The sequence below is a fragment of the Rhineura floridana genome, chromosome 3, assembly GCF_030035675.1.
Source record: "Rhineura floridana isolate rRhiFlo1 chromosome 3, rRhiFlo1.hap2, whole genome shotgun sequence".
Classification (NCBI taxonomy): domain Eukaryota; kingdom Metazoa; phylum Chordata; class Lepidosauria; order Squamata; family Rhineuridae; genus Rhineura; species Rhineura floridana.
In genome coordinates this window covers 225,316,949-225,344,136 of record NC_084482.1, presented here as the reverse complement: position 1 = coordinate 225,344,136, position 27,188 = coordinate 225,316,949, and the positions used below count along the sequence as shown (strand labels likewise).

Below are 27,188 nucleotides of genomic sequence, written 5' to 3'. Positions count from 1 at the left end.
TCTCCCGATTCAGAAGTTATGGAGAAATAGAGCTGGGTATCATCAGCATACTGCTGACACCTCACCCCAAAGCTCCTGATGACTGCTCCCAAGGGCTTCATATAGATGTTAAACAGCATGGGGGACAAGATGGTACCCTGTGGCACCCCACATAACAACTTCCAGGGGACTGAAAGACAATCACCCAATGCTGTTCTCTGAAAACAAGCTTGGAAATAAGATCAGAACCACTCTAAAACAGTGCCTTAATACCGATCTCACCAAGTCGGCCTAGAAGGATAACATGGTCAATGATATGAAAAGCCACTGAGAGATCAAGTAAGAGTCGCACTCCCCTTGTCCTTCGCCTGATAAAGGTCATCCATCAGGGTGACCAACGCTGATTCAGTCCCATAACCAGGCCTGAACGCAGACTGAAATGGGTCAAGATAATCAGTTTCATCCAAGAGTACTTGCAATTGCTGCACCACAACCCTCTCAATCACCTTCCCTAAGAAGGGGGCATTTGTGACTGGTCAATAATTGTCGCAGACCAACGTGTCCACACAGCCTTCTTCAGGAGTGGTCAGATCACCACCTCTTTCAGGGCGGCTGGAACCACTCCCTCCTGCAACAATGCATTGACTGCATTCTGGATCCACTCAGTCAAACCCCCTTGGCAAGCTTGAATAAGCCAAGAAGGGCAATGGTTGTTGTATTTATAATCTGCCTCAGCAAGGCTCAAGTTCCAGCCAGTCAAGATCAGGACTTCAGTGGAGCTCTCCATCAATCCAACATGTGGACATAAAGGGGCTCACGTCACCCAAAAAGTTCCATCTTTCACTCATAGAATCACTCATAGAACCTCTATGTGACAACCTATCATGTACTTGAAAGGTTCTCGTACTCCAGACAGAAAAATCATTTCTGCCATTGAGGGAGATATTCAGGCCCCTTTCAGTCACTTATATTATCTTTGTGAAATCGTGGAGGATGGGCGAAATGCTGGATAACAGGAGGAGGGCTAAAGTTGTCCCAAACTTCAAAAAGGGCAAAAAGGAGGAACCTGGGAACTACAGACCAGTCAGCCTGACATCCATCCCTGGGAAAATCTGTCAGCCTGTAAGCAGCTTGAAAACAATGCAGGGATTACTAGAAGCCAACATGGATTTATCAAGAACAAATCCTGCCAGACTAATCTTATCCCATTTTTTGATCGGGTACCCTCTCTGGTAGACTGTGGTAATGCTGTGGACATAATATATCTTGACTTCAGCAAAGCTTTTGACAAAGTGCCCCATGACATTCTGATTAGCAAACTAATTAAATGTGGGCTGGATGCAACAACTATCAGGTAGATCCACAGTTTGCTACAGCACTGTTCTCAAAGAGTGCTTATCGATGGTTCCTTCTCAAACTGCAGATGGTACAAAATTGGGAGGGATAGCTAATACCTTGGAAGACAGAAACAAAATTAAAAGGGATCTTGATAGACTGGAGCATTGGGCTGAATCGAACAGAATGAAATTTAACAGGGATAAGTGCAAAGTTCTACACCTAGGAAAAGAAACCAAATCCAGAGTCATACGATGGGGGATACTTGGCTCAGCAATACTACATGCGAGAAGGATCTTGGGATTGTTGTTGATCACAAGCTGAATATGAGCCAACAATGTGATGTGGCTGCATAAAAGGCAAATGCTACTTTAGGCTGCATTAACAGAAGTATAACTTCCAAATTGCGTGAAGTATTGGTTCCCCTCTGTTAGGCACTGGTTAGGCTTCATCTTGAGTACTTCATCTATTTCTGGAGACCACATGTTAAGAAAGAAGCAGACAAACTGGAATGGGTCAGAGGAGGACAACAAAGATGATCAGAAACAAAGCCATATGAGGAGAGACTGAAAGAACTGGGCATGTTTAGCCTGGAGAAGAGAAGACTGAGGGGAGATGTGATAGCACTCTTCAAGGACATGAAAGGTTGTCACACAGAGGAGGGCCAGGATCTCTTCTCAATCGTTCCAGAGTGCAGGACACAGAATAATGGGCTCAAGTTGCAGGAAGCCAGATTTTGACTGGACATCAGGAAAATCTCCTAACTGTTAGAGTGGTACGACAATGGAACCAATGACTGGGGGAGGTGGTGGGCTCTCCAACACTGGAGGCATTCAAGAGGCAGCTGGACAGCCACCTGTCGGGGATGCTTTAAGTAGGATTGCTGCACTGAGGAGGGACCTGGACTTGATGGCCCCAGAGCACATTACCAAATTCTTCCCAGCTACACAGGAAGTGGATTGGACTGTGAAAGACCAGCCCAAATTGTATTTGCATTTTGACAGATTTGTAGGGCAGTACAATATCTCAGAGACAAGGTCAGCTCTCCTGCTCCCCTGGTGCATTCACTATAGCTGCCCAATTTCCCTGCTTTTTAAAGTTGGCTGTAGGTACATTCTTTAACTGCAAGGATTTTTGCCTGTTAGTGAATTTCTCTGCTTTTTAATCCAGGAGGTAAGAAATGGGATCCTGGGCAAGTTTTCTGAGAATGTATTCATCATTTGCATGCTTATTGAGTTCAGTGGGATTTACTCCACTGCTATCATGCTTAGGATAGGTAAAACTGACCATGGAGGAGGAGGATGGGGAGGGGAGAGAAGAGGGAAGGAGGGGGATGGGAAAGGGGAATGGGAGGCAGAAGGAGGAGTGAAGGAAGGGCGAGGGAAGGGGCATGAGGAAGGAGATAGAAGGGAGGAGCCCACTCTAGCATGCATACTTTAATGTGGTGAGGGGGTCTGAGAGTGTTGAAGAAGCTGAGAGCAATGCCGGCAGGAGTCTAGATGCTAGACTCCTAGTAGGGGCACCCAAGGTGGAATGGTCAAAGCTGAGACACCAGATTAAGATGCATCCAGACTCAGAGGAAGGCAATGGTAAACCACCTCTAAATACCTCTTACCACAAAAACCCTATGAACAGAGTATCCAAAATGCAACACAAGATAGTGCTGGAAGATGAGACCCCAGAGAGAAGGCACTCACCGAGCTACTGGGGAAGAACAAAGGACAAGTACGAGTAGCACTGTGACTAATGACATAGCTGGGTCAAAGCCGAAAGGAAGCCCAGAGGCTGATGCACACAGATGCGAAAGGAGAGTCCAGAGTTGTACGATGCACATAATAGGAATATGGAATGTGAGAAGTATGAACCAGGGAAAGTTAGAAATTGTCAAGCAAGAAATGGAACGTATCAACATTACAATACTTGGCGTGAGCGAAATAAAATGGACGGGAACGGGACATTTTCAATCTGGCAACTACAAAATATTTTATGCAGGAAATGATAAATTAAGAAGAAATGGGGTTGCTCTAATAGTGAGAAGTGATGTAGCAAAAGCAATAACAAGCTATAATGCAAGGTCTGAGCGAGTGATATTAATGTGATTAAATGGGAGAGGGGATTGGAAGGAGGGGCAAGAGGAAGTGATGGCAGGGAGGAGAAAAGGAGGGCAGGTTTGATCATTTGCATGCTTTCTGAGTTCAGTGGGATTTACCTCAGTGCAATCATGCTTAGTATAGGTAAAACTGATCTGTGGGGGGGGGAGGGAAGGAAGGAGGAGGGCAGGAAGGGGAAGGAGGGGGAAGGGGAGGAGATTTTGTCGGTGGGCACTGGGCAGAGAGGAAGCCCCTTTCCTTTCCAAAAGGAAAACATTGTGGACAGTATCATTGCTTTTCAGCATTTCCCCCAACTTTTTATTCTACAGCAGGCACATGTCTTCTCCCACCCAATTTAAACCAAAGCTGTCCCTGGCCACATCCACACCAGACCTTTATTTCACTTTAGACAGTCATGGCTTCTCCCAAAGAATCCTGGGAAGTGTAGCTAGTGAAGGGTGCTGAGCGTTGCTAGGAGACGCCATGTTCCCCTCACAGAGCTTCAGTCAGAGTGGCTGACTGTTCAACCACTCTGGCCACTAGAGCTCTGTCAGGGGAATAGGAGCCTTTTCTCAGCACCCTTCGCAAACTACACTTCTCAGGATTCTTTGGGGGAAGCCATGATGGTCTAAAGTGAAATAAAGGTCTGCCGAGGGTGTGGCCCCCTCATTAGTCAAGCAGCTATGAGTCTGGCTTTTAGAACATTGGTTCTTACTGAGCATGCCCAGGCTTATCATTGACTTTAATGTGAAATTTCTTAAATTAATTAAAAATCAGCTAGACGTGTTTTTTTTTACTTGTAAACTGCAGAAGATGAAGGTCAGAGTATGGGGCAAGGTCAGTAATTACAGATACTCTGTGAATATGGGTGATTTTTAATTAATTTCAACAAATTGTGAGAACTCTAACAGAAAAAATCCAAAAGGGGTCTGTTTTTTTTCTCTCTCTTTTTTTACACTTTGAAATCTCGATTCTCTCTGTGTTTTATATATGGCCATGAACATTTAGAGGGTTGTCAAGCAAGTGTTTCTGAGTCCAGGACTATAAGTTTTGTAAGGTTTTGTTTTGAAATGAGCTAAAGGAAGCATCAGAATGGCATGGGGTGTATTTTCAATTTAACATTGCGGAATGTGAAAAATCCGCATTGGCTACAGTATACAGCCAATCTCATTTTTAGGTCATGCCTAATAGCAATATACATGCTTTGTCAGTGGTTGTTTAGTGAATTATTTTCATTTGCCAATTTTATCTGTTCTTTTCCATTCAAGTGCCGTTCCGTCATTTTTCGGTATAAGCAGGATATAAATGAATCAGTGATAATTAGTGATAAACAGTTACTGCTGAGTTTATGTGTTCTTAAAACAATCATCTCTCTGTTTGGATATAAATAAATATTTCAATTTTGTTTTCAAAAAATGGCCTCATTCCTTGCTCTAGGAAGGAGTGAAGTTTGGAGACCTACTTTCCAACCCCCCCTTCTTCCCCACAGGACAGAGAGTCCCGTCAAACTCTCAAGAGATCTGAAGAGCTGCAAGCCCAGCAAAGGAGAACAGGAGGGGGGCACTGACTTCATTCCCTTCAGCCTCTGCCTTGAGGCTTTTGGCAGAGGGGGGCGCCTGCTCAGCTTCAAGACAGCCACCATCACCCCCGTTTTCCTGGCCTAGCGGGGGGGGGGGGACTGACCAGACCGCTTTTTTTTTTTTTTGCAGGTATACAAAAATCCAATGGGCAGCCCCTCCAGCAGGGAAACAGCACATCTATCTCTCCCTCGTCCCCCCCCCTCCCGCAGCCAAAGGTTTTTTCCTCTGGACCGAGCAACCCCATCCCACCCCTCCCCTAGAGACTGGAGGGAGATCAGAGAGGGGAGGGCAGGAAGACGCTCCAATTCTAGCCCTGCAAATGGGCGTGGGGGGTTGCAGGCAAAGAAACCTGGATTCCTTTAATGGGCTCCTGTTTCCGCCTTTTTGGAGAGCTCGTTCTCCTCCCCCCACCGCAGAAAGGCGCCCTGCAACCCCGCCCCCCGCGGCACATTCCCATGAATTTTTCTGAGGGGAGGGGTTCATCTCTGCTGGGGGGGGGAGAGTTCAAGGAGGCTTGTGTCATCATGCAGCAGTTTTTTCAGGTGGGGTGCATGGACCCAGACCACGTCAATGGGTTCTGAAAGGGGAGGGGAACCTTTTTTGGTGGGGGGGGGTCTTTGTCCTCCTGTCCCCTCCCGTCTCATCACCCCCACTTTTACATCTTTACCTCTTTGTCCTCTCTGGCCACCGTCCTGCCTCCTTTGCACAAGGAATCTCACCGGGCCGATTTCCCGCCCTGCAATACAAAAGGGTTCCCTGAAGCCCCTCCCCCAGTTTTTTTTTTAAAAAAAAAACTCTCCTGCCTCTCTAGGACATCCCTCTTCTCTCCCTCCCAATTGCGACACTTCAGGTTCCTTTTCGAAAGCCGGGACCCTTAGAGCTACGGCAGTAGAGCAGTGCCTCCAGTGCTGGAGCCGTAGTTTAGGGACTCCTGTGTTCCAATGCGAACCGGACCGACGGCGCTACTTTAACCCCCTGCCCTATATCTCTCTGCTCCGTTGTAGAATTGCCCCCTTCCACCACTCGTTATTCCTGCTGGGAGACGACAGGAACGGGAATCGGAATTAAACGTTGCAAAAGTTGGAGGGGTGAGGAGGAAGATGCTTCCTCCTCCCCCCCCCGTCGGAACTTCTCCATGCAAGCGAGCTCCACCCACTGCCTGACCTGGTTTCCGCAACCCAGGCTTCAGTTGTTGCTACCAGCATGGTCCAAAAGGAGAGGAAATCCGGCCTGCCTCTGTTTGCTGGCATTGTGTTGGACTTGTCCCCTCCCCGTCTCGTTCTGCAACCAGCTGCTGGAGCAGGCTCAGTACGTACCCTGCAGGGTGGGCTGGCTTCTCTAAGAAGGTTCCAGCAGACCAGCCCAACTCCTGAGGGGATGGGAAGGCCAATATTTGTGCAGACCACAATTAAAGACAATTAAAAAGCAATCAGCCTCACGGAGAGCACATTACAATTGCTACAAGAGGCAGAAAAAACACAGACTGGTCTCCCAGATGACCAGCAATTTTCAAGTGCCCTGTGGAAAGCACAGTTTGAGAACCACCACCCTAGAACCGTTGGTCAGGAAACTGACCAGAGGGGCAGTGACCCTGGACTGAATTGTAGGTGGTGCCCAGCACAAGGCATGAGATGTGAGTCTTGGGCAGTGGTGTGCTGGTAAATATTTAACAACCGGCTCTCTGAAAAAAAAATCCAAGCTGGATTTAGAAAGGGGAGAGGCACCAGAGGTCATATTGCATGCATACACTGGATGATGGATGAATGGACCAAGGTATTTCAGAAGAAAATCACCCTGTGCTTTACAGATTACAGCAAAGTCTTTGATTGTGTAGATAACAAAAAACGATGTCCTCTTCAAAGTACTGATAAGCCTCTTATTTTAATTAAAATAATAATTATAAATTCTTGCTCTTATCACTAATGGGAGTTAATTATCTTGCATATGCCCATAGTAAATTTTCAGATACTTTCGGACCCTCAGCAATTTTCAAGTGGTCTATGTAAAAGAAAAGTTTGCGAACCCCTAGTATAAGACATCTGCTTATGTCCCTATGCTGCACTCTCCCCTCATTTAGGTGCCTGGGATGCATGCGTGTGGACATACCTCCTTACAGTTATGGAAAGTGATTCTTAATAATAAGTCTCCAGACACAAAGTTACATAGCTATTTATCAGTTGTTTAGTAGAAAATTCAGAAGTGCAGAGTCCCTTCATGATAGTTGCAGCCACATATACCCTTTTTTACTCCTGGATTAAGAATGAGATCTTTGTTAATGCATTCTCTCAACAACAAACATCTCTAGGAGCCAATCAGCATGTAAATGGAGAGTGTTAGCAACTGAGAAGAGTCTTCTCAGTGGCTGACTCACCTCCTTTCACTCTGATTGGCTCCAATCAGCAGGAAAGGCAAGGAAACATATTAGAAGACTCTTCTCAGTGACTAACACACTCCCTTTTCATGCTGACTGTAGGATGCTTGGAGACATAGGGACCCTGCTCCCAAAACAGCAGAGGGACTGAGATCCCCTGGGCGACTACCCTTCTTGTGCTTATGGACATGACTGTAAAATATTTTGTGACGTGCAAGTTCGATATTATTTATTAAGTGTGTTTAGGATTACACTGATGGCATTCCCAAATATGTACTTTCACACAGACTTTGGTTTTCCATAACACAATGTTTGTCCAAGCCTCCACACTTGGGGGGGCACTACTTGCACACCCCTTCCATAAGCACATCAAAGTTGGATACACACCTGAACCAAGACCCAGGCAACAGGGCACTCAAAACAAAAAGGTAATTACAGTGGCTGAGTAGATCTTGTACAGTGGTTATACTGACTGGGCAGCCACTGTCCTTCACATTTTACAAAATAAACTTTTTCCTATACAAATATTAAATTTCTATGTATGAAAAAGTAATATATGAAGTGGTCTCAATAGTGAGAAAAGTAAACAAGTGAATGGTGATCCAAATGTTTTTCATTCTCACGTTATGAAGCTAGCTGCCAGATGACGTATCACCTTCCCTACGCATGCAGCGTAGACTGAAAAAACAGCACCCAAGCCACCATTCAATACGTGCACGTGTTCTTTCCAACATGAATCTACAGGTCTCAAAAAGTAATGTGTGACAAAGTCCTCAGACACCTTATAACATGCCTCAAACATGGTCTCTTGTTCTACCAGCAGGCCTTCACACCATCACTTTGCCAAAACATGAGGATAGGTAAATTGCTTTTAGGGAGGTTCACAATTAGGATTTCCTATTGATTTAATCTAAACATATTTAAAATACATAAAAACAGCCAGGGGAAGATATTGGAGAAATATAAAATAAAGACAAATAAAAAGGGGGGGGAGGTGAAGAGACTTTAAATGTGCTACTCACCATCTCTCAGTCTATCCTCCCCTCAGGATGAAAACAATGGAGAACCATGACCACCCCCAGGAAGAAGGGCACACTTAAAATGTAGAGAAAAAAATCATCTACAACCATAGTCTGAAATCCAATACTTATTGGGACACAGTATGAAAAAATATTTATATAAACATGACTCTCAAATATGTTTATGAATTACACAATCTGTAAATATATTTATAGTGCAATCCGATGTTTGTTTACTCAGAAGCAAGTCCCAATGTATTCAATGGGACTTACTCAAACTGGGAAGTGTGCAAAGAACTACAGCCTCAAGTGATAAGGAACTTGTTCTTTCAACTTGTTCTTTTAAGTTGAGACCTTATCCCAGTCTGAGTCTGTGTTGGAATTGTTTTTTAATATATTTTTAAGCCTTTTCTTTTTTAAAAAAAGATTTTTTTAAAGCTTTTAAAAAATATTTTCAAAGATGTTTTAATATATTTTAAAGTCTGTTTTTTATGATGTTTTAAAGTGCTGTTAGTGCTTTTGTTTGCCACCCTGGGCTCCTACTGGGAGGAAGGGTGGGATATAAATCAAATAATAAATAAATAAACTTCATTCACCCAACCTAAAATTCAGAATCATGCCTCTTTAGGCTGTTTTGCAACTGTTTATTCTTCCTTTATGGTTATTGGATTTTAAAGGGATTTATTTCTTATTGTGAGTTGCCTTGGTTTCCCAACCCTACCTCACAGGGTTGTTGGAAAGACTCCATACACACACACACACTGCAGATGTATAAATACATACAGCCCATATAATAGTTTATTGTCAAACCAGTTGGTCATTGCAGAAAAATCAGTATTAGTTAAAAAAAATCAGTATTAGTTTCCTACAGAATAAAAACTGTAATACCTGCCTACTTGCTTTAAAATAGGACTGGAGAGGACCAGAAAGAGTTAGAACACAAACACAATTCTTTTTTACATTCACTCAAAAGTCCCATTAATTTACAGCACATTCATAACCATGTCTACTCAAAAGTAAGTCCTATTGAATTCAATGGGATTTACTCTGGGCATATGAGATTAGCATGCTTTTACCCCCACAAAAGCAAGTATTGGGAAGGTTTTGAAAACACTGCCCAGGATCTGACTCCTGCACACAAGAGGGGAAAAAACTGAAATGTATATACTTACCCAATTTATGAGATTTTCAGATAAACGGAGGGGGGGAAACCACCATTTTCTGGCATTGCAATGAGGTTTTCTAGACACTGCCCAGGTCAACCAAACTGGCTTCACACTGATTGGCTGCAGTCCTGAATGGGCGGGGTTAGACTGAGCTACGAAGTGCTATACAGGACAGATTTGTTTTTAAAAAAGATTTAACAGTTGTGGGGGTGGCTGACGTTTTTATGTATATCTCGAGAACCGGACCACCTAGAAACTTATTTTTTAAAAAAATTAAAGTTGAGAATCTGGGCCACCTAAGGGGCTAAACTGGCGCTGTGTGGCATGCTAAGAATCCAGGTAAAACCCGGCTAACTGGGCAATATGGCAACCCTAACTACAACTCCCATCAGCCCCAGCCAGCATGGCCACTGGATTGGGCTGATGGGAGTTGCAGTTCAAAGAAGTAACTTTTGTACGCTCTGCCCAGAAGCCCATGCTTCTGGCACATGTCTTTTGTTCACCAATCAGAGTAGCAGAAGACTTCCCCTGCTCCCTCTGTTAACAAATGGCTTGCAAAATTCTTGAAACTTTAGCAATCGACTCTCGCGAGTCCATGCGAGCCGGCTCCAGCACACCACTGGTCTTGGGTATGAACAGTGTCCGTAGCACTGTCAATTCAATGGATGAGAGCCAGTGTAGTGGTTAAAGTGTTGAACTATGACCTGGGAGACCAGGGTTCAAATCCCCACACAGCCATGAAGCTCAATGGTCAACCACCTCTGAATACCGCTTAGCATGAAAACCCTATTCAGAGGGTCGTCATAAGTTGGGAGCAGCTTGGAAGCCAGTCCATTTCCATTTCATCAGTTCAGTGTAAATGGCCAATTGCCCTTAGGTAAGACTGTCTTACTATAATAATACTATTATTACATTCTTATGACAAATATTGTCTATGTCAACCTCCTGATGACAAAGGAAGCCAATTTAACTCAGAGATATCACTTAATTTGCAATCGTGTAGGCTGTGTGGATCCAGAATTTGCGTCCACAGTCACTTATGAACCGATTGTTAAATACCTTATCTTGGAAGACAATCTTACTCAGCCACGAGTGATCACCAATGATGACACCCTTAACCTGGGAGTATGTCCAATTGAAGTCAATGGGACATCCTTTTGAGCTGACGTGCCATTTCTTGGAATTATCGACTTGCAGATGGCAAAGGTAACTTCTCTTAGGGGCTAAGGGGCCCACTGATGCCCTATGAGCTATCATCAGCAGATTTGGGTTGCAGTGTCACCAATATGCGGATGACACTCAGCTCTATCTCTCATTTAAGTTCTCACCGGAGTTGGCTGTGGAGACTATTTCCAAGTGCCTGGAGTCTGTAAGTGAATGGATGGGAGGAAACAGGCTGAAACTGAACCCTGACAAGACCGAGGTACTGCTTGTGGGAGATAAGAGAAGGATAGGAGATATTGACCTGACGCTGAATGGGGTTAGATTGCCCCTGAAGGACCAGGTTCGCAGTCTCGGGGTCATTCTTGACTCCCAGCTGTCCATGGAGGCTCAGGTGTCAGCGGTGAGCTGGGCAGCTTGGTATCAATTACGTCTGATACAGAGGCTGTGACCCTACCTTCCGGTCCATCTGCTCCCACGGGTGGTGCATGCCCTGGTCTCCTCTTGCTTAGACTACTGTAATGCGTTCTACGTGGGGCTACCCTTGAAGACGGTCCGGAAATTACAAGTGGTACAGAATGCGGCGGCACAGCTGATTAAAAACAGCCGCCGGCGGGATCATATCACCCCAGTGCTGGAAGATCTGCACTGGCTACCAGTTGTATACCGAGCCCAATTCAAGGTGTTGGTGTTAACCTTTAAAGCTCTATATGGTGTCGGTCCAGTTTATCTAAAGGAGCGCCTCCAGCATCACCAAATATGCCGCCTGACGAGATCTGCCTCACAAGACCTTCTCTCGGTCCCACCAGTTAAGACAGCTAGGCTGGTGCAGACCAGAGAGAGGGCATTCTCAGTTGTGGCCCCCACCCTCTGGAACTCTCTGCCATATGACCTTCGCCATGCCCCCTCCCTGGTAGGTTTCCGCCAAGGATTGAAAACTTGGTTGTTTCAGTGGGCATACAAGTCTCCTGGATAATTTTAGTTTACAGTGTATAGATGTAGGTTGGTGGATTATAATTGTTTTATATGTTAAAACTGTATTATATGTTGTATTTTTAATTATGTACGCCGCCTAGAGTGGCCGTTCATTCGGCCAGATAGGCGGCCTAAAAATAAAATTATTATTATTATTAATATTATTATCATTATTATTATTATTATGCCCAAGGGCCCCCAGACACCTGGAACTGGCCTTGATTTGACCTTCTTGGCATTGCCTTTCAACTTCCTTTTTACCAATCCTGTCACCTGGATTCTGAATGGACGTAAGCGCACGCTTGGTCTTCAAGCTTCATGCAGGTGGTCTGTGCGAAATATAAGGAAAACATAGTTTAACTCTGCACTGTGGGAAGGACATTATTTTCTCTGTCCCAAATAGTCCAAAATCCAGCTTCGTTTAGAGTGCAGAAATAGCAGGTCTGTTAAGTCTGGTAGTTGAAAGAACACACAAATGTAAGGTTTATTAGTATAAAGAGGTAATACATTATGAGATGACCATGAAGCCTGCACTCAGGGAGCCATTACTTACTGAGAACAAAGGAAGAGAAGGGAGGCAGGGGAGGAGCAAAGCCTGCAAATGCAACACTAGAGGAAGAATCAGCAGAGGGAATAGATTGCCTTTCTCTCTCCCCCTCCCTGGTTCAGGTAGCTTGTAACATGTCTTGGTGCTTTACTCCCAATAGTCATGTTCTTGCCTTCAAGTTGAATACAATGTATGGCGACCCTATGAATCAGCGACCTCCAATTGCATCTGTTGTAAACCACCCTGTTCAGATCTTGTAAGTTCAGGTCTGTGGCTTCCTTTATGGAATCAATCCATCTCTTGTTTGGCCTTCCTCTTTTTCTGTTTTCCCCAGCATTATCATCTTTTCTAATGAATCATGTCTTCTCATGATGTGTCCAAAGTATGATTAACCTTAGTTTCATCATTTTAGCATCTAACGGTAGTTCTGGTTTAATTTGTTCTAACACCCAATTATTTGTCTTTCTCCATTAACAGAGTATCCAACAGCCATGAGAGAGGGAGAAAAACTTACCTCTGTCCGCTTACTTCATGCCCTGCATAATTTTATACACCTCTGTCGTGAAGTGCAGCTGAAGCATCAAGGGGATATTTTAAGAAACCTCCGATTCAATTTCCCTCTGCTGCAAACAGGCCACCGGCAGGGGCGTTTGTTTTCCTTCAGGGTCTGCCTTGAGAGTTTAGGTTTAGAAAGCAGAAAAAGAGGAGCCAGGGCAATTGCACACAGCCTCGTAGTAGCTCCGAGGAAGGACGGGACTCCTCTGTCACTGAACCCGAGGAGATGAACAGGAGGCTCCTCCTCCGGTTTCGACACGTGCAGGAATGCAAGCGGGGCATGCTTGAGGTGTGCTCTACAGCTATAGCTCTATGGCTCTCTGCCTTCGAAAAGGAACCTGAAGTGTCTTCAGAACAGGTTCCGCGGTGCAATGACGGGAGCATAAAGAAATTATCGGGGGGGGGGAAGAGGAAGGGGCTTTCTCGAGGGGCGGGAGGTATTCCGAGGGGCGGAGTTCTGGCAGTTGAGACCCTCCAGGAAGGGGAAACCCGCGTGGTCAGATCCCCGGGCAAAGGGGAGGCTGGTGCCTGGAGCGGACAAAGAGGTAAGGGGGGGTAATTTTTTTTGGGGGGGGAGGAAGAGGCCCCTCCCAAACTCCTCTCTGGGAATCCATGCAGTCGAGCTGCCAAGTTTGCATTGCACAATCCTGCTTAAATCTCTCTCCCCTGTAGAGATCAACCCCCCCAGACCCATGGGAAGGGTGGGGGGCAGGCCAGCTTGGTGATGGGGAGGGGACACAGCCCTGCTTGTCTGGGTCGGGAAGAAAAAAACTCCCCCCCCCAGGAAGGAAGGGATTCCCCCTCACCAAGAATCCACCAGCCGCTCTCCAATTGTCTTTCCGCCCTCCCCTCTCTGAGCTTTGCGTAGTCTGGGGGGCTGGTGGTGGTGGAGAAAAAGCAGCCTTATTTGGGTGAGGGGGTCGGTAGGTGGGGGGCGTAAATTGCTGCAAGCCTCCAGGCAGAGGCTGGAATGAACCACAAAAGCCCCCTTCTCGGAAGGGGCTTCTCCAGCTGACCTATTGAGAGTTTGGCTGGACTCTTCTCTATTTAATATTTATAAGATTTCGTACCCACCCTTCACCACAAGGTCTGTTACAGTTTCAAATTTTATTCAGTGTTAAAGAATAAAAGCAGCAAAATGCTAAAGAATAATATACATCAGACAATGAAAAGAAAAAGAGTGAATGAAAAAAAGAGGGTTATTTTAATTTTTTTCTTCCCTATCTCCCTGTGGTCCCAGGACGGGTTGCAACAATTTTAAATACAATCCTCCTCCCTAAATTTCGCTCCCTTCAGCTTATGGTGATAATCGGAGAAGGAGCAGAGTCAGGCCAAAAATAAATGCAAATGTGATCTATTTAAATCAAAACAGAGGGATGATCATTACAAACACATAAACTCAGCGAGGACTGAAATAACAGAATAAAAGGTGCATATAAATGAAATACATACTGCGGTCTTCTATTTCAGTTCTATACTCGTATGGGAAAGAACAGTATTAAATTGGCAAATAAAAATAACCGGCATGTATCAAGAAAGCATGTATATCTCTAAGCCCTAAATTGCATATCCCTAAAACGTCTGCCAGCCCAACCCTCTCCCAGGCATTTTAACATGTGTTGAGCTCAGACTCCAGGTCTTTTTAACTTGTTTATCTGCGCTTTATGGTTTTAAATTTGGTATGGTTTTAAATTGTAATGCTTGTTTTAATGTTTTCAATTTTTGTAAACTGCCTAGAGAGCTTCGGCTATGGGGGGGGGGTATATAAATGTAATGAATGAATGAATGCTCACTGGATTCCCAACGTTATAGCATCTGTTCCAAACTGTTCATGTGCTAAATTCCCTTTGGAGTTGGCTGCCCTGGGGGAGGACCAGGAAATGTGGAACCCCCAGAATCCTTCCCCTAGTTCTCCTTGTGCAGCTGACCTTCCAGAATACAGAGATTTTAAGGAGGGGGGGACCTCCCAAGGTTAAGAGTGAAAGAAGTTGGTGAGGTGGGGAGATGTTGGGCCAAACTCTCTTGAGCTGTTCTAGATCAAGCCCACCAAGAGAAGTAGCGGGCCATAGTTCTCCTGCGAGGAAGTAGCACTGGAAATATGTATCCTGGCATATTTCTCCCTCCCCATTGTTACCCTCACATGCAGGGGAAGACACTTGTGACATGCTCTGGATCCTCTCCCCTTTGTATGAGGTCAGGCTAGCCCAGATAAGGGAGGGGAGGTCTTCTCCTTCTCGGGTTTAATGGCTTTGCAAGGCAAGGGTGAGGTCTCCTTCAGAGGTGGAAGTTGTCCAGGAGTGGGATGGCTCCTCCCACTTGCTTCAGAGGCGGGGCTATGCACCACCACCACCACCACCAAACATGTGTCAGAGATTGGCAGGATGGAGAGGAGGGCCTATGTGGAAGACCTCAAGACTCATGAGAAGTCAGTCCTTCCAGTGACCTGGTCCCAAGCCGGTTAGCCTTTTCTGCGTCACAACCGGCCCTTGAATCATGCCCAGACACACCTTGGGAGGCAGGCAGTGCAGCTGTTGTAATGTGAGAGATGCAGTCTGCCCAGAACTGGCCCTTGTCCACTGCCGGGCTGCAGTGTTCTGAACCAGCAGAAGTTCCTGATCACTCTTGGAGCCAGGTATCATCACCAACAACAATTCTCGTGAGAAGTCTACCTCTCTGGGGATGTCTAGCCTGTGGCTCTGCCCTCTTTCACGTACAGAGCAACACCACCTCCAGGACATCCTTCCTCTTCTTTCCCACAGAGTTTGCATCCAGAGATAACGCTGCACCACTGATTCTCTCCATCCCACCAGGTGTCAATTATGCCCGCCACATTGGTGCTGTCCTCTGCGACCAAGTGCTCCAGGTTCCCCATCTGGGGTCAGAGGCTCCTCACGTTGCCATCTAAACACAGGTATCTCTGTTCAAGCCCTGGCCTCAGAGGGGGCTCCTCAGTCCCAGCAATTCATCTCAGGTGTGAGGTCCTTGCCTAAGAAATTAACCTTCCCAACATGGGTCTCTGTCTTCATTCATGAGCCTTGTTGCAGTTCTCCTGTTTTTCTGCTTTTCAGTTGGTAATCTGAGATTACAGGATCAGAGGAATTTGGGTTGTTGCCTTCACACAGTAATCAAAAGGTTTCAGCAATGCACAGAAAGAGGAAAGTGGAGAACTTTGGAAATGATGAAGGCAAAGAAGGAGGCAGGTGTGTATTCTCAAGGGGACACCTTGGGACACAGTTGCATTCCTTTTTTTGGAGGAGGTCCCCTCCTGGCCCCCTCTGTCTCTACAGCCAATCAAGTTGTGCAATTTTCAAGTGCTGAGCATGCATGTTAAAAGCTAAGTCCTTTCCTGGTAGCCTTGGGAGAGACGGGCCTTGAATCCAGTGAGGTGAGCAGTCACTACAGCCAATAAACAGTCAGCATGGATCCCCTTGTACACTGATTGGCTCCCACCATTGTTGCGGGGAAGAGAGAGTCATGAGGACCTGAGACATAGAAGTTTACATAGAGGAGGGTGGACAGCCAAGCCCAAGTGCTTACTTTCTTTTGATCGCTGCAAACTCAGACTGCCAGCCAGCCGCAAGGTTTGGGGAAATGCCGGGGGCTTGCTTTTAAAAATGGTTGTGAAAGGAACTATGGGGCAGTATATGGGTCGCTGCATGCTGAAGATGCTGTTCACTGCCAGCGAGTACCTCCTTTCCTTTGCCCCAGGGAGAAAATTTTCTGAAGGGTGTGTGTGTTCAAGTAGTGTTGTGTGTGAGAAAGCTTTTGTTCAATGGGGACTTACTCCTAAGTAAATGTGCCTTGGATTGCAGCCTTGCAGCCCATTCCCATGCATGCTCACTCAGCAGTAAGTCCCACTGTGTTCAATGGGTTTTACTACCAGGTAAGTGTGTATCTTAATAACAACTGTAGGAAGATCATCAGAAAACTCTGACAGTGCAAATGAAATCCCAAGACAGAGAGAGAGAGAGAGACATCCACTCTAAAGCAGTAACTAGAAACTTTCTCAGATTGGTACCTTATTTTTGGAGCAGAGAAATAGAAAGTGTATTGCTAACTCTCCTTTAAAAAAAAAAGCCAAAAAAGAGGGGATGTGTGGTTTTGTTCCAGCCCAAAGCCAGGAGTTAGGGAGGGAAAGAGAGAGAAAAATAAGTTTGGGGAGGTGTGTGTGTGTGTGTGGAGATCCATAGAGCTGGTGTGTGTCTGGGGAGGTGGAGTTGAGTTACTGAAGGTCTTCCTGCTGATCTTAGGCTGGTAATCTTAGGCATTGCATTTCAGATGGAAGGGGCTGACAGTGATTATGTTCAGATGCTCATACTGGGATAAACTGAAGATTTAAATAGTTGGAAATCAAGACTGATTCATTCGTTATGGTTATTGACTAGTACATCGTAATAACTACCTCTCTTTTCTCTTTTTCTTTTTTGATCAAAAATGATTTTTTACCTCACAGGCTTGTTGTGAAGGTATAGAGGGAGATGTACAATGGTTGAAAGGGGGACTTAGTGCTTGTATCATAGGCATCCTTCCTATGCATCTTTATAAAGGAAGGGACATGATTTTTTCTCCACCCCGCTTAGTACACCTGCAGGCTTCAACCAATCTGGCATGATTATTGTGTGTTTAGATGCATGCATTAGTCCCGATGGCATTCAAGGGTGCTTATTCCCAGGTTGGTGCGTACAAGAGGCCCTCTCACCATGAACCCTCTGCCCCTTCCTCACAAGAAATCCTAGGCTATAATCTTTTACCCACTTACCTAGGATTAAGTCCCATTAAACATACATGCTTCTCTGAGTAGGCATGTATACCATGGGATTTTTTAAATATCCATCCACACTTACTGAGTAGTAGAATCTACAGAAAATAATTTATAAGGTGTACCTGATCTTAAATGCAGATTACAAGGAGACATAAGCCAGTAGCTTGTACAGGGAAGGGGGAAACAGCAGCTCTTTAGGACCCCAGGTATTCCTGTTGTCCAAAATGAAAATGAAATGGACTGCCTTCAAGTCGATCCGGATATATGGTGACCCTATGAATAGGGTTTTCATGGTAAGCAGTATTCAGAGGTGGTTTACCATTGCCTTCCTCTGAGGCTAAGAGGCAGTGACTGGCCCAAGGTCACCTAGTGAACTTCATGGTGGTGAGGGGATTTGAACCCTGGTCTCCCAGGTTGTAGCCCAACACTCTAGCCACTACACCACACTGGCTCTAAACAACGCACTTATCAATGGATGAGACTGAAAGCTTATTTTTACTGAATAAAATACAATGGTATTGTATTGCCACCCTGGGCTCATTTGGGGGGAACTGCAGGATATAAATTCAATACATGAAATAATCTTAGAAGGTTGCATAATATTACAAGGGAACATGGCTGTAAGGGATAGGAGGGGGCACTGTGTGACTATCATGAAGGGGTCCTGCACTTCTAAATTTAACACTACACTACTGAAAGCAGGTGTGTGGGGTTCATTCCTGCTCAGATAATTAGTCTTTGCCTTGAATTCCTAAGAGGAATTTATTTTCTCTTTCTCCAAACAGGTGCAGGGCAGAACAAAGAGAATTATAGGGAGCCATCTGTGGTGTCATCAGAAACAAGCAACCTTGAAGTGGGAAAAGAGACATCTGGTTGCTGAAAGGGACCAAAAATCATGAGGGAAGCCAACTGAAGAAATTCTGTATTTTGCAGGGGGCTGATGTCCAATAACTCTTGGGAAGTTTACAAAGGCAAAAGAAAGGGAAATTTTCCAATACAGGGAGAAATATTCAAAAGTAAACCAACATTAAATAAACAGTGCGGAACACACATAAGGAAGAAGCCATGTCAAGGCATGGAGTGTGGAAATAGTTTCAGTCAGAGTGGAAGCTTTATTTTACATCAAAGACCCCATGCAGGAGAAAAACCATATGAATGCATGGAGTGTGGGAAGGGCTTCAGTAACAGTGAGAGCATTTCTACATGTGAAAGGACCCACACAGGAGAGAAACCATATAGATGTATGGAGTGTGGAAAGAGTTTCAGCCGAAGTCACAACCTTATGTCACATCAAAAAACCCACACAGGAGAGAAACAGTACCAATGCACTGAGTGTGGAAAGAGTTTCAGTCAAACTGGACACCTTAGTTTGCATCAAAGAACCCACACAGGAGTTAAACCATATAGATGTATTAAGTGTGGAAAGAGTTTCAGTCACAGGGGAAACTTTATTGTACATCAAAGAAACCACACAGGGGAGAAACCATATAAATGTATGGAGTGTGGAAAGAGGTTCATTCGAAGTTACAGTCTTTCTTCACACCAAAGAATCCACTCAGGGGAGAAACCATATAGATGTATGGAGTGTGGTAAGAGTTTCAGTCGAAGTGACAGCCTTACTTCACACCAAAGAACCCACACAGGGGAGAAACCATATAGATGTGTGGAGTGTGGAAAGAGTTTCAGTCGAAGTCACAACCTTATGTCACATCAAAAAACCCACACAGGAGAGAAACAGTACCAATGCACTGAGTGTGGAAAGAGTTTCAGTCAAACTGGACATCTTAGTTTGCATCAAAGAACCCACACAGGAGTTAAACCATATAGATGTATTAAGTGTGGAAAGAGTTTCAGCCACAGGGGAAACTTTATTGTACATCAAAGAACCCACACAGGGGAAAAACCATATAAATGTATGGAGTGTGGAAAGAGGTTCATTCGAAGTTACAGTCTTTCTTCACACCAAAGAATCCACTCAGGGGAGAAACCATATAAATGTATGGAGTGTGGAAAGAGTTTCAGTCATAGTGGAAGCCTTAGTTTGCATCAAAGAACCCACACAGGAGAGAAACCACATGGATGTATTCAGTGTGGAAAGAGTTTCAGTCGAAGTGGGAGCCTTACTTCACACCAAAGAATCCACACAGGGAAGAAACCATATAAATGTATGGAGTGTGGAAAGAGTTTCAGTCATAGTGGAAGCCTTAGTTTGCATCAAAGAACCCACACAGGAGAGAAACCATATGGATGTATTCAGTGTGGAAAGAGTTTCAGTCGAAGTGACAGCCTTACTTCACACCAAAGAATCCACACAGGGAAGAAACCATATAAATGTATGGAGTGTGGAAAGAGTTTCAGTCAGCGCAGAAGCCTTAGTTTGCATCAAAGAAACCACACAGGGGAGAAACCATATAAATGTATGGAGTGTGGAAAGAGTTTCAGTCGAAGTGACAGCCTTACTTCACACCAAAGAACCCACACAGGGGAGAAACCATATAGATGTGTGGAGTGTGGAAAGAGTTTCAGTCGAAGTCACAAGCTTACTTCACATCAAACAACCCACACAGGAGAGCAAAAGTACCAATGCACTGAGTGTGGAAAGAGTTTCAGTCGAAGTGAGAACCTTAGTTTGCATCAAAGAACCCACACAGGAGTTAAACCATATAGATGTATCAAGTGTGGAAAGAGTTTCAGTCGCAGGGGAAACTTTATTGTACATCAAAGAACCCACACAGGGGAAAAACCATATAAATGTATGGAGTGTGGAAAGAGTTTCAGTCGAAGTGACAGCCTTACTTCACACCAAAGAATCCACTCAGGGGAGAAACCATATAAATGTATGGAGTGTGGAAAGAGTTTCAGTCATAGTGGAAACCTTAGTTTGCATCAAAGAACCCACACAGGAGAGAAACCATATGGATGTATTCAGTGTGGAAAGAGTTTCAGTCGAAGTGGGAGCCTTACTTCACACCAAAGAACCCACACAGGGAAGAAACCATATAAATGTATGGAGTGTGGAAAGAGTTTCAGTCAGCGCAGAAGCCTTAGTTTGCATCAAAGAAACCACACAGGGGAGAAACCATATAGATGTATGGAGTGTGGTAAGAGTTTCAGTCGAAGTGACAGCCTTACTTCACACCAAAGAACCCACACAGGGGAGAAACCATATAGATGTGTGGAGTGTGGAAAGAGTTTCAGTCGAAGTCACAAGCTTACTTCACATCAAACAACCCACACACGAGAGCAAAAGTACCAATGCACTGAGTGTGGAAAGAGTTTCAGTCGAAGTGAGAACCTTACTTCACATCAAAGAATCCACACAGGGGAGAAACCATATAAATGTATGTAGTGTGGAAAGAGTTTCAGTCATAGTGGAAGCCTTTGTTTGCATCAAAGAACCCACACAGGAGAGAAACCATATAGTTGTATGGAGTGTGGAAAGAGTTTCTGTCAAAGTGGCAGCCTTACTTCACACCAAAGAACCCACACAGGGGAGAAACCATATAGATGTGTGGAGTGTGGAAAGAGTTTCAGTCAAAGTCACAACCTTACTTCACATCAAACAACCCACACAGGAGAGCAAAAGTACCAATGCACTGAGTGTGGAAAGAGTTTCAGTCGAAGTGAGAGCCTTACTTCACATCAAAGAATCCACTCGGGAGAAACCATATAGATGTATGGAGTGTGGAAAGAGTTTCAGTCGAAGTGACAGCCTTACTTCACACCAAAGAACCCACACAGGGGAGAAACCATATAGATGTGTGGAGTGTGGAAAGAGTTTCAGTCGAAGTCACAAGCTTACTTCACATCAAACAACCCACACAGGAGAGGAAAAGTACCAATGCACTGAGTGTGGAAAGAGTTTCAGTTGAAGTGAGAACCTTACTTCACATCAAAGAATGCACTCAGTGGAGAAACCATATAAATGTATGGAGTGTGGAAAGAGTTTCAGTCATAGTGGAAGCCTTCATTTGCATCAAAGAACCCACACAGGAGAGAAACCATATGGATGTATTCAGTGTGGAAAGAGTTTCAGTCGAAGTGGGAGCCTTACTTCACACCAAAGAATCCACACAGGGAAGAAACCATATAAATGTATGGAGTGTGGAAAGAGTTTCAGTCAGCGCAGAAGCCTTAGTTTGCATCAAAGAAACCACACAGGGGAGAAACCATATAGATGTATGGAGTGTGGTAAGAGTTTCAGTCGAAGTGACAGCCTTACTTCACACCAAAGAACCCACACAGGGGAGAAACCATATAGATGTGTGGAGTGTGGAAAGAGTTTCAGTCGAAGTCACAAGCTTACTTCACATCAAACAACCCACACACGAGAGCAAAAGTACCAATGCACTGAGTGTGGAAAGAGTTTCAGTTGAAGTGAGAACCTTAGTTTGCATCAAAGAACCCACACAGGAGTTAAACCATATAGATGTATTAAGTGTGGAAAGAGTTTCAGTCACAGGGGAAACTTTATTGTACATCAAAGAACCCACACAGGGGAAAAACCATATAAATGTATGGAGTGTGGAAAGAGGTTCATTCGAAGTTACAGTCTTACTTTACACCAAAGAATCCACTCAGGGGAGAAACCATATAAATGTATGGAGTGTGGAAAGAGTTTCAGTCATAGTGGAAGCCTTAGTTTGCATCAAAGAACCCACACAGGAGAGAAACCATATGGATGTATTCAGTGTGGAAAGAGTTTCAGTCGAAGTGGGAGCCTTACTTCACACCAAAGAATCCACACAGGGAAGAAACCATATAAATGTATGGAGTGTGGAAAGAGTTTCAGTCAAGTCACAAGCTTACTTCACATCAAACAACCCACACAGGAGAGCTAAAGTACCAATGCATTGAGTGTGGAAAGAGTTTCAGTCGAAGTGAGAACCTTACTTCACATCAAAGAATCCACACAGGGGAGAAACCATATAAATGTATGTAGTGTGGAAAGAGTTTCAGTCATAGTGGAAGCCTTCGTTTGCATCAAAGAACCCACACAGGAGAGAAACCATATAGATGTATGGAGTGTGGTAAGAGTTTCTGTCAAAGTGGCAGCCTTACTTCACACCAAAGAACCCACACAGGAGAGATACCATATAGATGTGTGGAGTGTGGAAAGAGTTTCAGTCGAAGTCACAAGCTTACTTCACATCAAACAACCCACACAGGAGAGGAAAAGTACCAATGCACTGAGTGTGGAAAGAGTTTCAGTCGAAGTGAGAGCCTTACTTCACACCAAAGAATCCACACGGAAGAAACCATATAAATGTATGGAATGTGGAAAGAGTTTCAGTCAGCACGGAAGCCTTAGTTTGCATAAAAGAACCCACACAGGGGAGAAACCATATAGATGTATGGAGTGTGGTAAGAGTTTCAGTCGAAGTGACAGCCTTACTTCACACCAAAGAACCCACACAGGAGAGATACCATATAGATGTGTGGAGTGTGGAAAGAGTTTCAGTCGAAGTCACAACCTTACTTCACGTCAAACAACCCACACAGGAGAGAAACAGTACCAAAGCACTGAGTGTGGAAAGAGTTTCAATCGCAATGACAACCTTACTTCTCATCAAAAAATCCACACGGGAGAAACCATATAAATGCATGCTGTGTGGAAAGAGTTTGAGTCATGAGGGAAACTTTATTGTACATCAAAGAATCCACACAGGAGAAAAAGCATATAGCTGTATGGATTGTGGAAATAGCTTTAGTCATAGAAGAAGCCTTACTTTACATAAAAGAACCCACACAGGAGAGAAACCATATACATGTATGATAGAAAATATATAAATGTACATAAAAGAACCCACACAGGTGAAAAAGCATATAGATGCATGGTGTGCGGAAGGAGTTTCATTTTGAGTAGTAGTCTTGCTTTACATTGAAGAATTCATATAGGAGAAAATCCATATCAATGCATGGAGTGGGGTAAAAGTTTCAGTCAGAGTGGACACCTTACTTCACACCAAAGAACCCATACAGGGGAGAAACCATATGAATGGAGTGTGGAAAGAGTTTCAGTGAAAATGGAAGCCTTAGTTTACATAAAAGAACCCACACGGGAGAAATATAAATGTGTGGAGTGTGGATATTTCTTCAATTGCAGTGGAAGCCTTAGCTGACACAAAATAATCCACATGGGGGAGACACCACACACATGTTTGGAGTGTGGAAACAGTTTCCGTTACAGGGTAAACCTTACTTCACATCAAAGAATGCACATAGGAGAGAACCCATATCGGAGTATCGAGTGTGGAAAATGCTTCAATCGCAGTGGACACCTTGCTTTACATCAAGGTGTTGACCCATAGGCAATACTACCTCTGGTTATTTTCCATCAAGCCTGAAAGCCTGGAGCATGAGTTAAGTTTCTTGAAGGTCCTTGGAGAGCCTTGGCAGAGGCCTGGCACGGCCTCAAGGCCAACCACCTGCTGCTACCAAGGCAACCGGTCAGATAAAGGCTGGAGAAGCTTTTGCCAGCTTTCTGTGGGGGTTTGAGTTCTGTGGGGGTTTGATTTCTGTGAGAAGAAGCGGCTTTCTGTGGAGTTCTGTTACTGAGTGTTTTTTATTGCTAGGAGGAAAGTGAAACTACTTTGTAAGCGTGCTTGCCTTAATGTCCAAGTAAAGGACTCTTAAACTATCTCTTGCCTCTGGAGTTTCTTGACCGTCTCAATCTCAAGTGTAAGCTGCGCTGATCACGCAAACATCTGCAAACACCAACACAAGGAACTCGCACAGGAGAGAAACCATATAGGTGTATGGAGTGTGGAAAGAACTTCTGCAGCAGAAAAGCACTAATAGGGGAAGCCTTACTTCACATCAAAGAATCGACAGAGAGAGAAACCATATAAATGCATAAAGTGTGGAAAGAGGTTCAGTACAAGTGATAAAGGTTCTTCAAATCTAAGAACCCACAAAAGTGGAAGCTTTACATTTCATCAAACATGGGCCAGATTGTTATCAGGATCGGCTTCCCAGACCAGACTTGAAAGGTGTGCATGGTTACCTACCTGTCAATCACATGACACAAGCATTTCCCATATGAGTGACAGGCAGGTTGCCTCACATACCTGTTAAAATCTGTTTCATAGTGTTCCCAAATACCTGACAGCCAGCTGGCACACAGTCAAAAAAAACCTTTTCAAGGGTTTTCCCCCCCTTTCACTTGGAATGTGCCAATTATATGGCTTGCAAAGTGAAAGGTGCATGCCAAAGAGGAGTTAGAAGCTTAAATCTAACCGTCTTTCTTTGGCTGTGTATACCTCTTTCTGAAACTGAGCAGAATTTAATTAATAATGAGTGGGGATCAAATCCTGTTGCATCGCCAATAAGTTGTCTCTTCACTGCCAGGGGACATCAGCTGATTGACAGGTAGGCATGGTTTGTGGGAAATGGCCTCACAGGCCCATGGGTTGGAGATTCCCCACCTCTGCAATAGAGAAATCATATAAATGTATGGAGTGTGGAGTTTCCATTTCCATTAGAACCTTATTTCTCACAAAATAACCCTTACAAGTGAGCAATGATATAAATGTATAGAGTGTGGACTGAGCTTCTGAAGGATTCTATATTATGGTGCCTCTGGAATGTCTCAGAGAATGGTGGAGCATGCAATGATATAAATATGATTTATGTATTTGTTTAAAAGCATTTATAAACCACTTAGCATTTTAAAAATTTCTGTACAGAATGATGGATGCTTCATCTAGAACCCGTGTTTCATTAGTCCTTCTCGAGTCCTTTAGCAAAACTTTATAAATGTATTAAGGCTCATCCAAACGAGAGTTAAATGTGGATTTGAAGATGTTTGTGCCTTTGCAAATTTTCTCTCATCCTGTTGTGCTTCAAGGGGGTGGGCATGTGTGCCACGGTACATTAAAGGGGGCTGCAAAATAGGGGGAAGGAAATGTGGAGGGTGTAAGGGGAGAATGACAGAAAGTGCTGGAAAGGAAGAGTGCTCTTTGCCAAGTTGTTGCTTGCCCAGTTGACTTTACCATTCCCCTCCTCATCGAGGCTTTGCTGGAGTTGTTAGGGGCAACTGAGCTTGCACCAAAGGCTGATGTGTCTGTGTGGGAAAGAGTAGACATAGAGAAGAAACTCCATGCTTCCTAGACAATCTTTTCCCCTTTAACCTGTGTTGATCCTCCATCCCACGATGGACCGATACTCTTAAATGCAGGAGCAAGCATGCTTTGTTGCATTCCCACCCTAGTTAGCCAGAACGAGGGATCTATCCTATCAACCTGTATTTCCTTTACTAAATGCTAGCTTTGCTGTTTGCTCAAGGCCAGCGTCTCGGTGTGATTGTATCCAGGGTGAAGTGGGCTCCTCCAACAGGGATTCTGCTGCAGCCCAGCTTCTGCCGGCATTCAGCTCGGCTGCTAACAAGGCTTTCCATATCCAGTCATTTGCACCTCCAAGATGAAACAGATTTAGAAGGAAGAAAGCGAGACAAGGGAAATGTGGACTGCTACGCTAGCCACCAAGGAGGTAGGCTGGAAAGGAGATCCACCTCACACCACCATGTAGTGTGAAGCCGAGCGGCTGCTGTCCCTGCCACGGTTCACAAACACGCCAGGGACCACCACCGTGAACCTTGCAGACCAAGAGAGCAGCCAAGCACAGGAAACCAATGGATGATTTCCATCAGCATCTCCTGCAAAGCACTGTGATTGGACAGCCAGGATTAAAACCTTTGAGATGTGCCAGTCACAAAAGGGAAGGGGGGAGTCCCTGCACATTTCCCTTCAGCATTGTAAAAATGGGGGGGGGGTCCCCACAGGCTGTTTGTTAATTCCCAGATTCTTCTTTTTAATAAGATCTTAATTTCTAGCATTTGTGGAACCTAAGATATGAGGCAAAAGGTGCAACCGCTGTTCCCGTTTGTTTTGCAAGAGCCTCACCTGCTGGCACTTTTCCATGTTTCGTAGCAATGACTTGACATTTCTCTCCAATCAGAGGGCCACATAATCTTTTATGAATCTTTTAACATGGCAGCACCTACACTCTGGAACTCCCTGGCCCTTGACACCAGCCAGGTGCCTTCGACTACATTGACTTGCACCCGCTGAAAAATGTTTTTATTTTGGCAAGCATATCCAAACATGCAATGTTGATATGTATTGCAATATGCAATTTTATCACTTTATTTTTTCGACTCCTGCTTTTATATGTATCTTGAAATTCTTGAGGTTATCTTGTTTTTAAGTGCTGACTTTTGTTGATAATTCTAATGTGTGTTTCATGTCAGCTGCTTACGGATTTTACAGTTAAGCGGTATACAAATTCTGTTAAATAAAAATAAAGAAATAATTGATGAAAGTAGATCTAGGTCTGTCTTTAAGCTTTTTCTGCCAGTCTTTCCTGGTGGAGATGCGATTGCTGGTAGTGCGCTGCAGACAAAATGTGGTCTCTACTATTTTAGTGCAGCTGTAACTGAGGGTCATAAACCCCTGAATCAGTGTTATATGTTTTTATACAGTAATTTAGGTTGCATTTTTGTGTTAATGGAGATTAAAACAGCATACATAGTGTACACTGTGCAGACTTTTTAAAATGTTAAGGTAAATATTTCTATTTCTAAAATATTTAGAAATGCTTTGAGATAAAATAAAATACACACAAAAGTTAGCAAGGACAAGAGGGCAT

General features: G+C 44.3%; 2 protein-coding genes and 2 pseudogenes across 2 annotated transcripts; 3 read left to right on the top strand and 1 right to left on the bottom strand.

Annotated features, from left to right (window-relative positions):
- Positions 1–5,690, bottom strand: part of LOC133381784 (zinc finger protein 850-like) — a 42,232-nt pseudogene extending 36,542 nt beyond the window's left edge.
- A 7,546-nt stretch (positions 5,691–13,236) lies between these two features.
- LOC133381783 (zinc finger protein 208-like) lies at positions 13,237–21,995 on the top strand (annotated as a pseudogene).
- On the top strand, positions 21,917–22,482 carry LOC133379070 (zinc finger protein 664-like; the record flags this gene model as incomplete). The annotated part of the gene is made up of 1 exon (XM_061613680.1): positions 21,917–22,482. A coding segment is annotated over one exon (465 nt), but the record flags the coding sequence as incomplete, so codon positions are not given.
- LOC133381795 (zinc finger protein 239-like) lies at positions 22,409–24,114 on the top strand (the record flags this gene model as incomplete). Its single annotated transcript, XM_061621260.1, has 1 exon — positions 22,409–24,114. A coding segment is annotated over one exon (732 nt), but the record flags the coding sequence as incomplete, so codon positions are not given.
- Between the last annotated feature and the right edge of the window lie 3,074 nt (positions 24,115–27,188).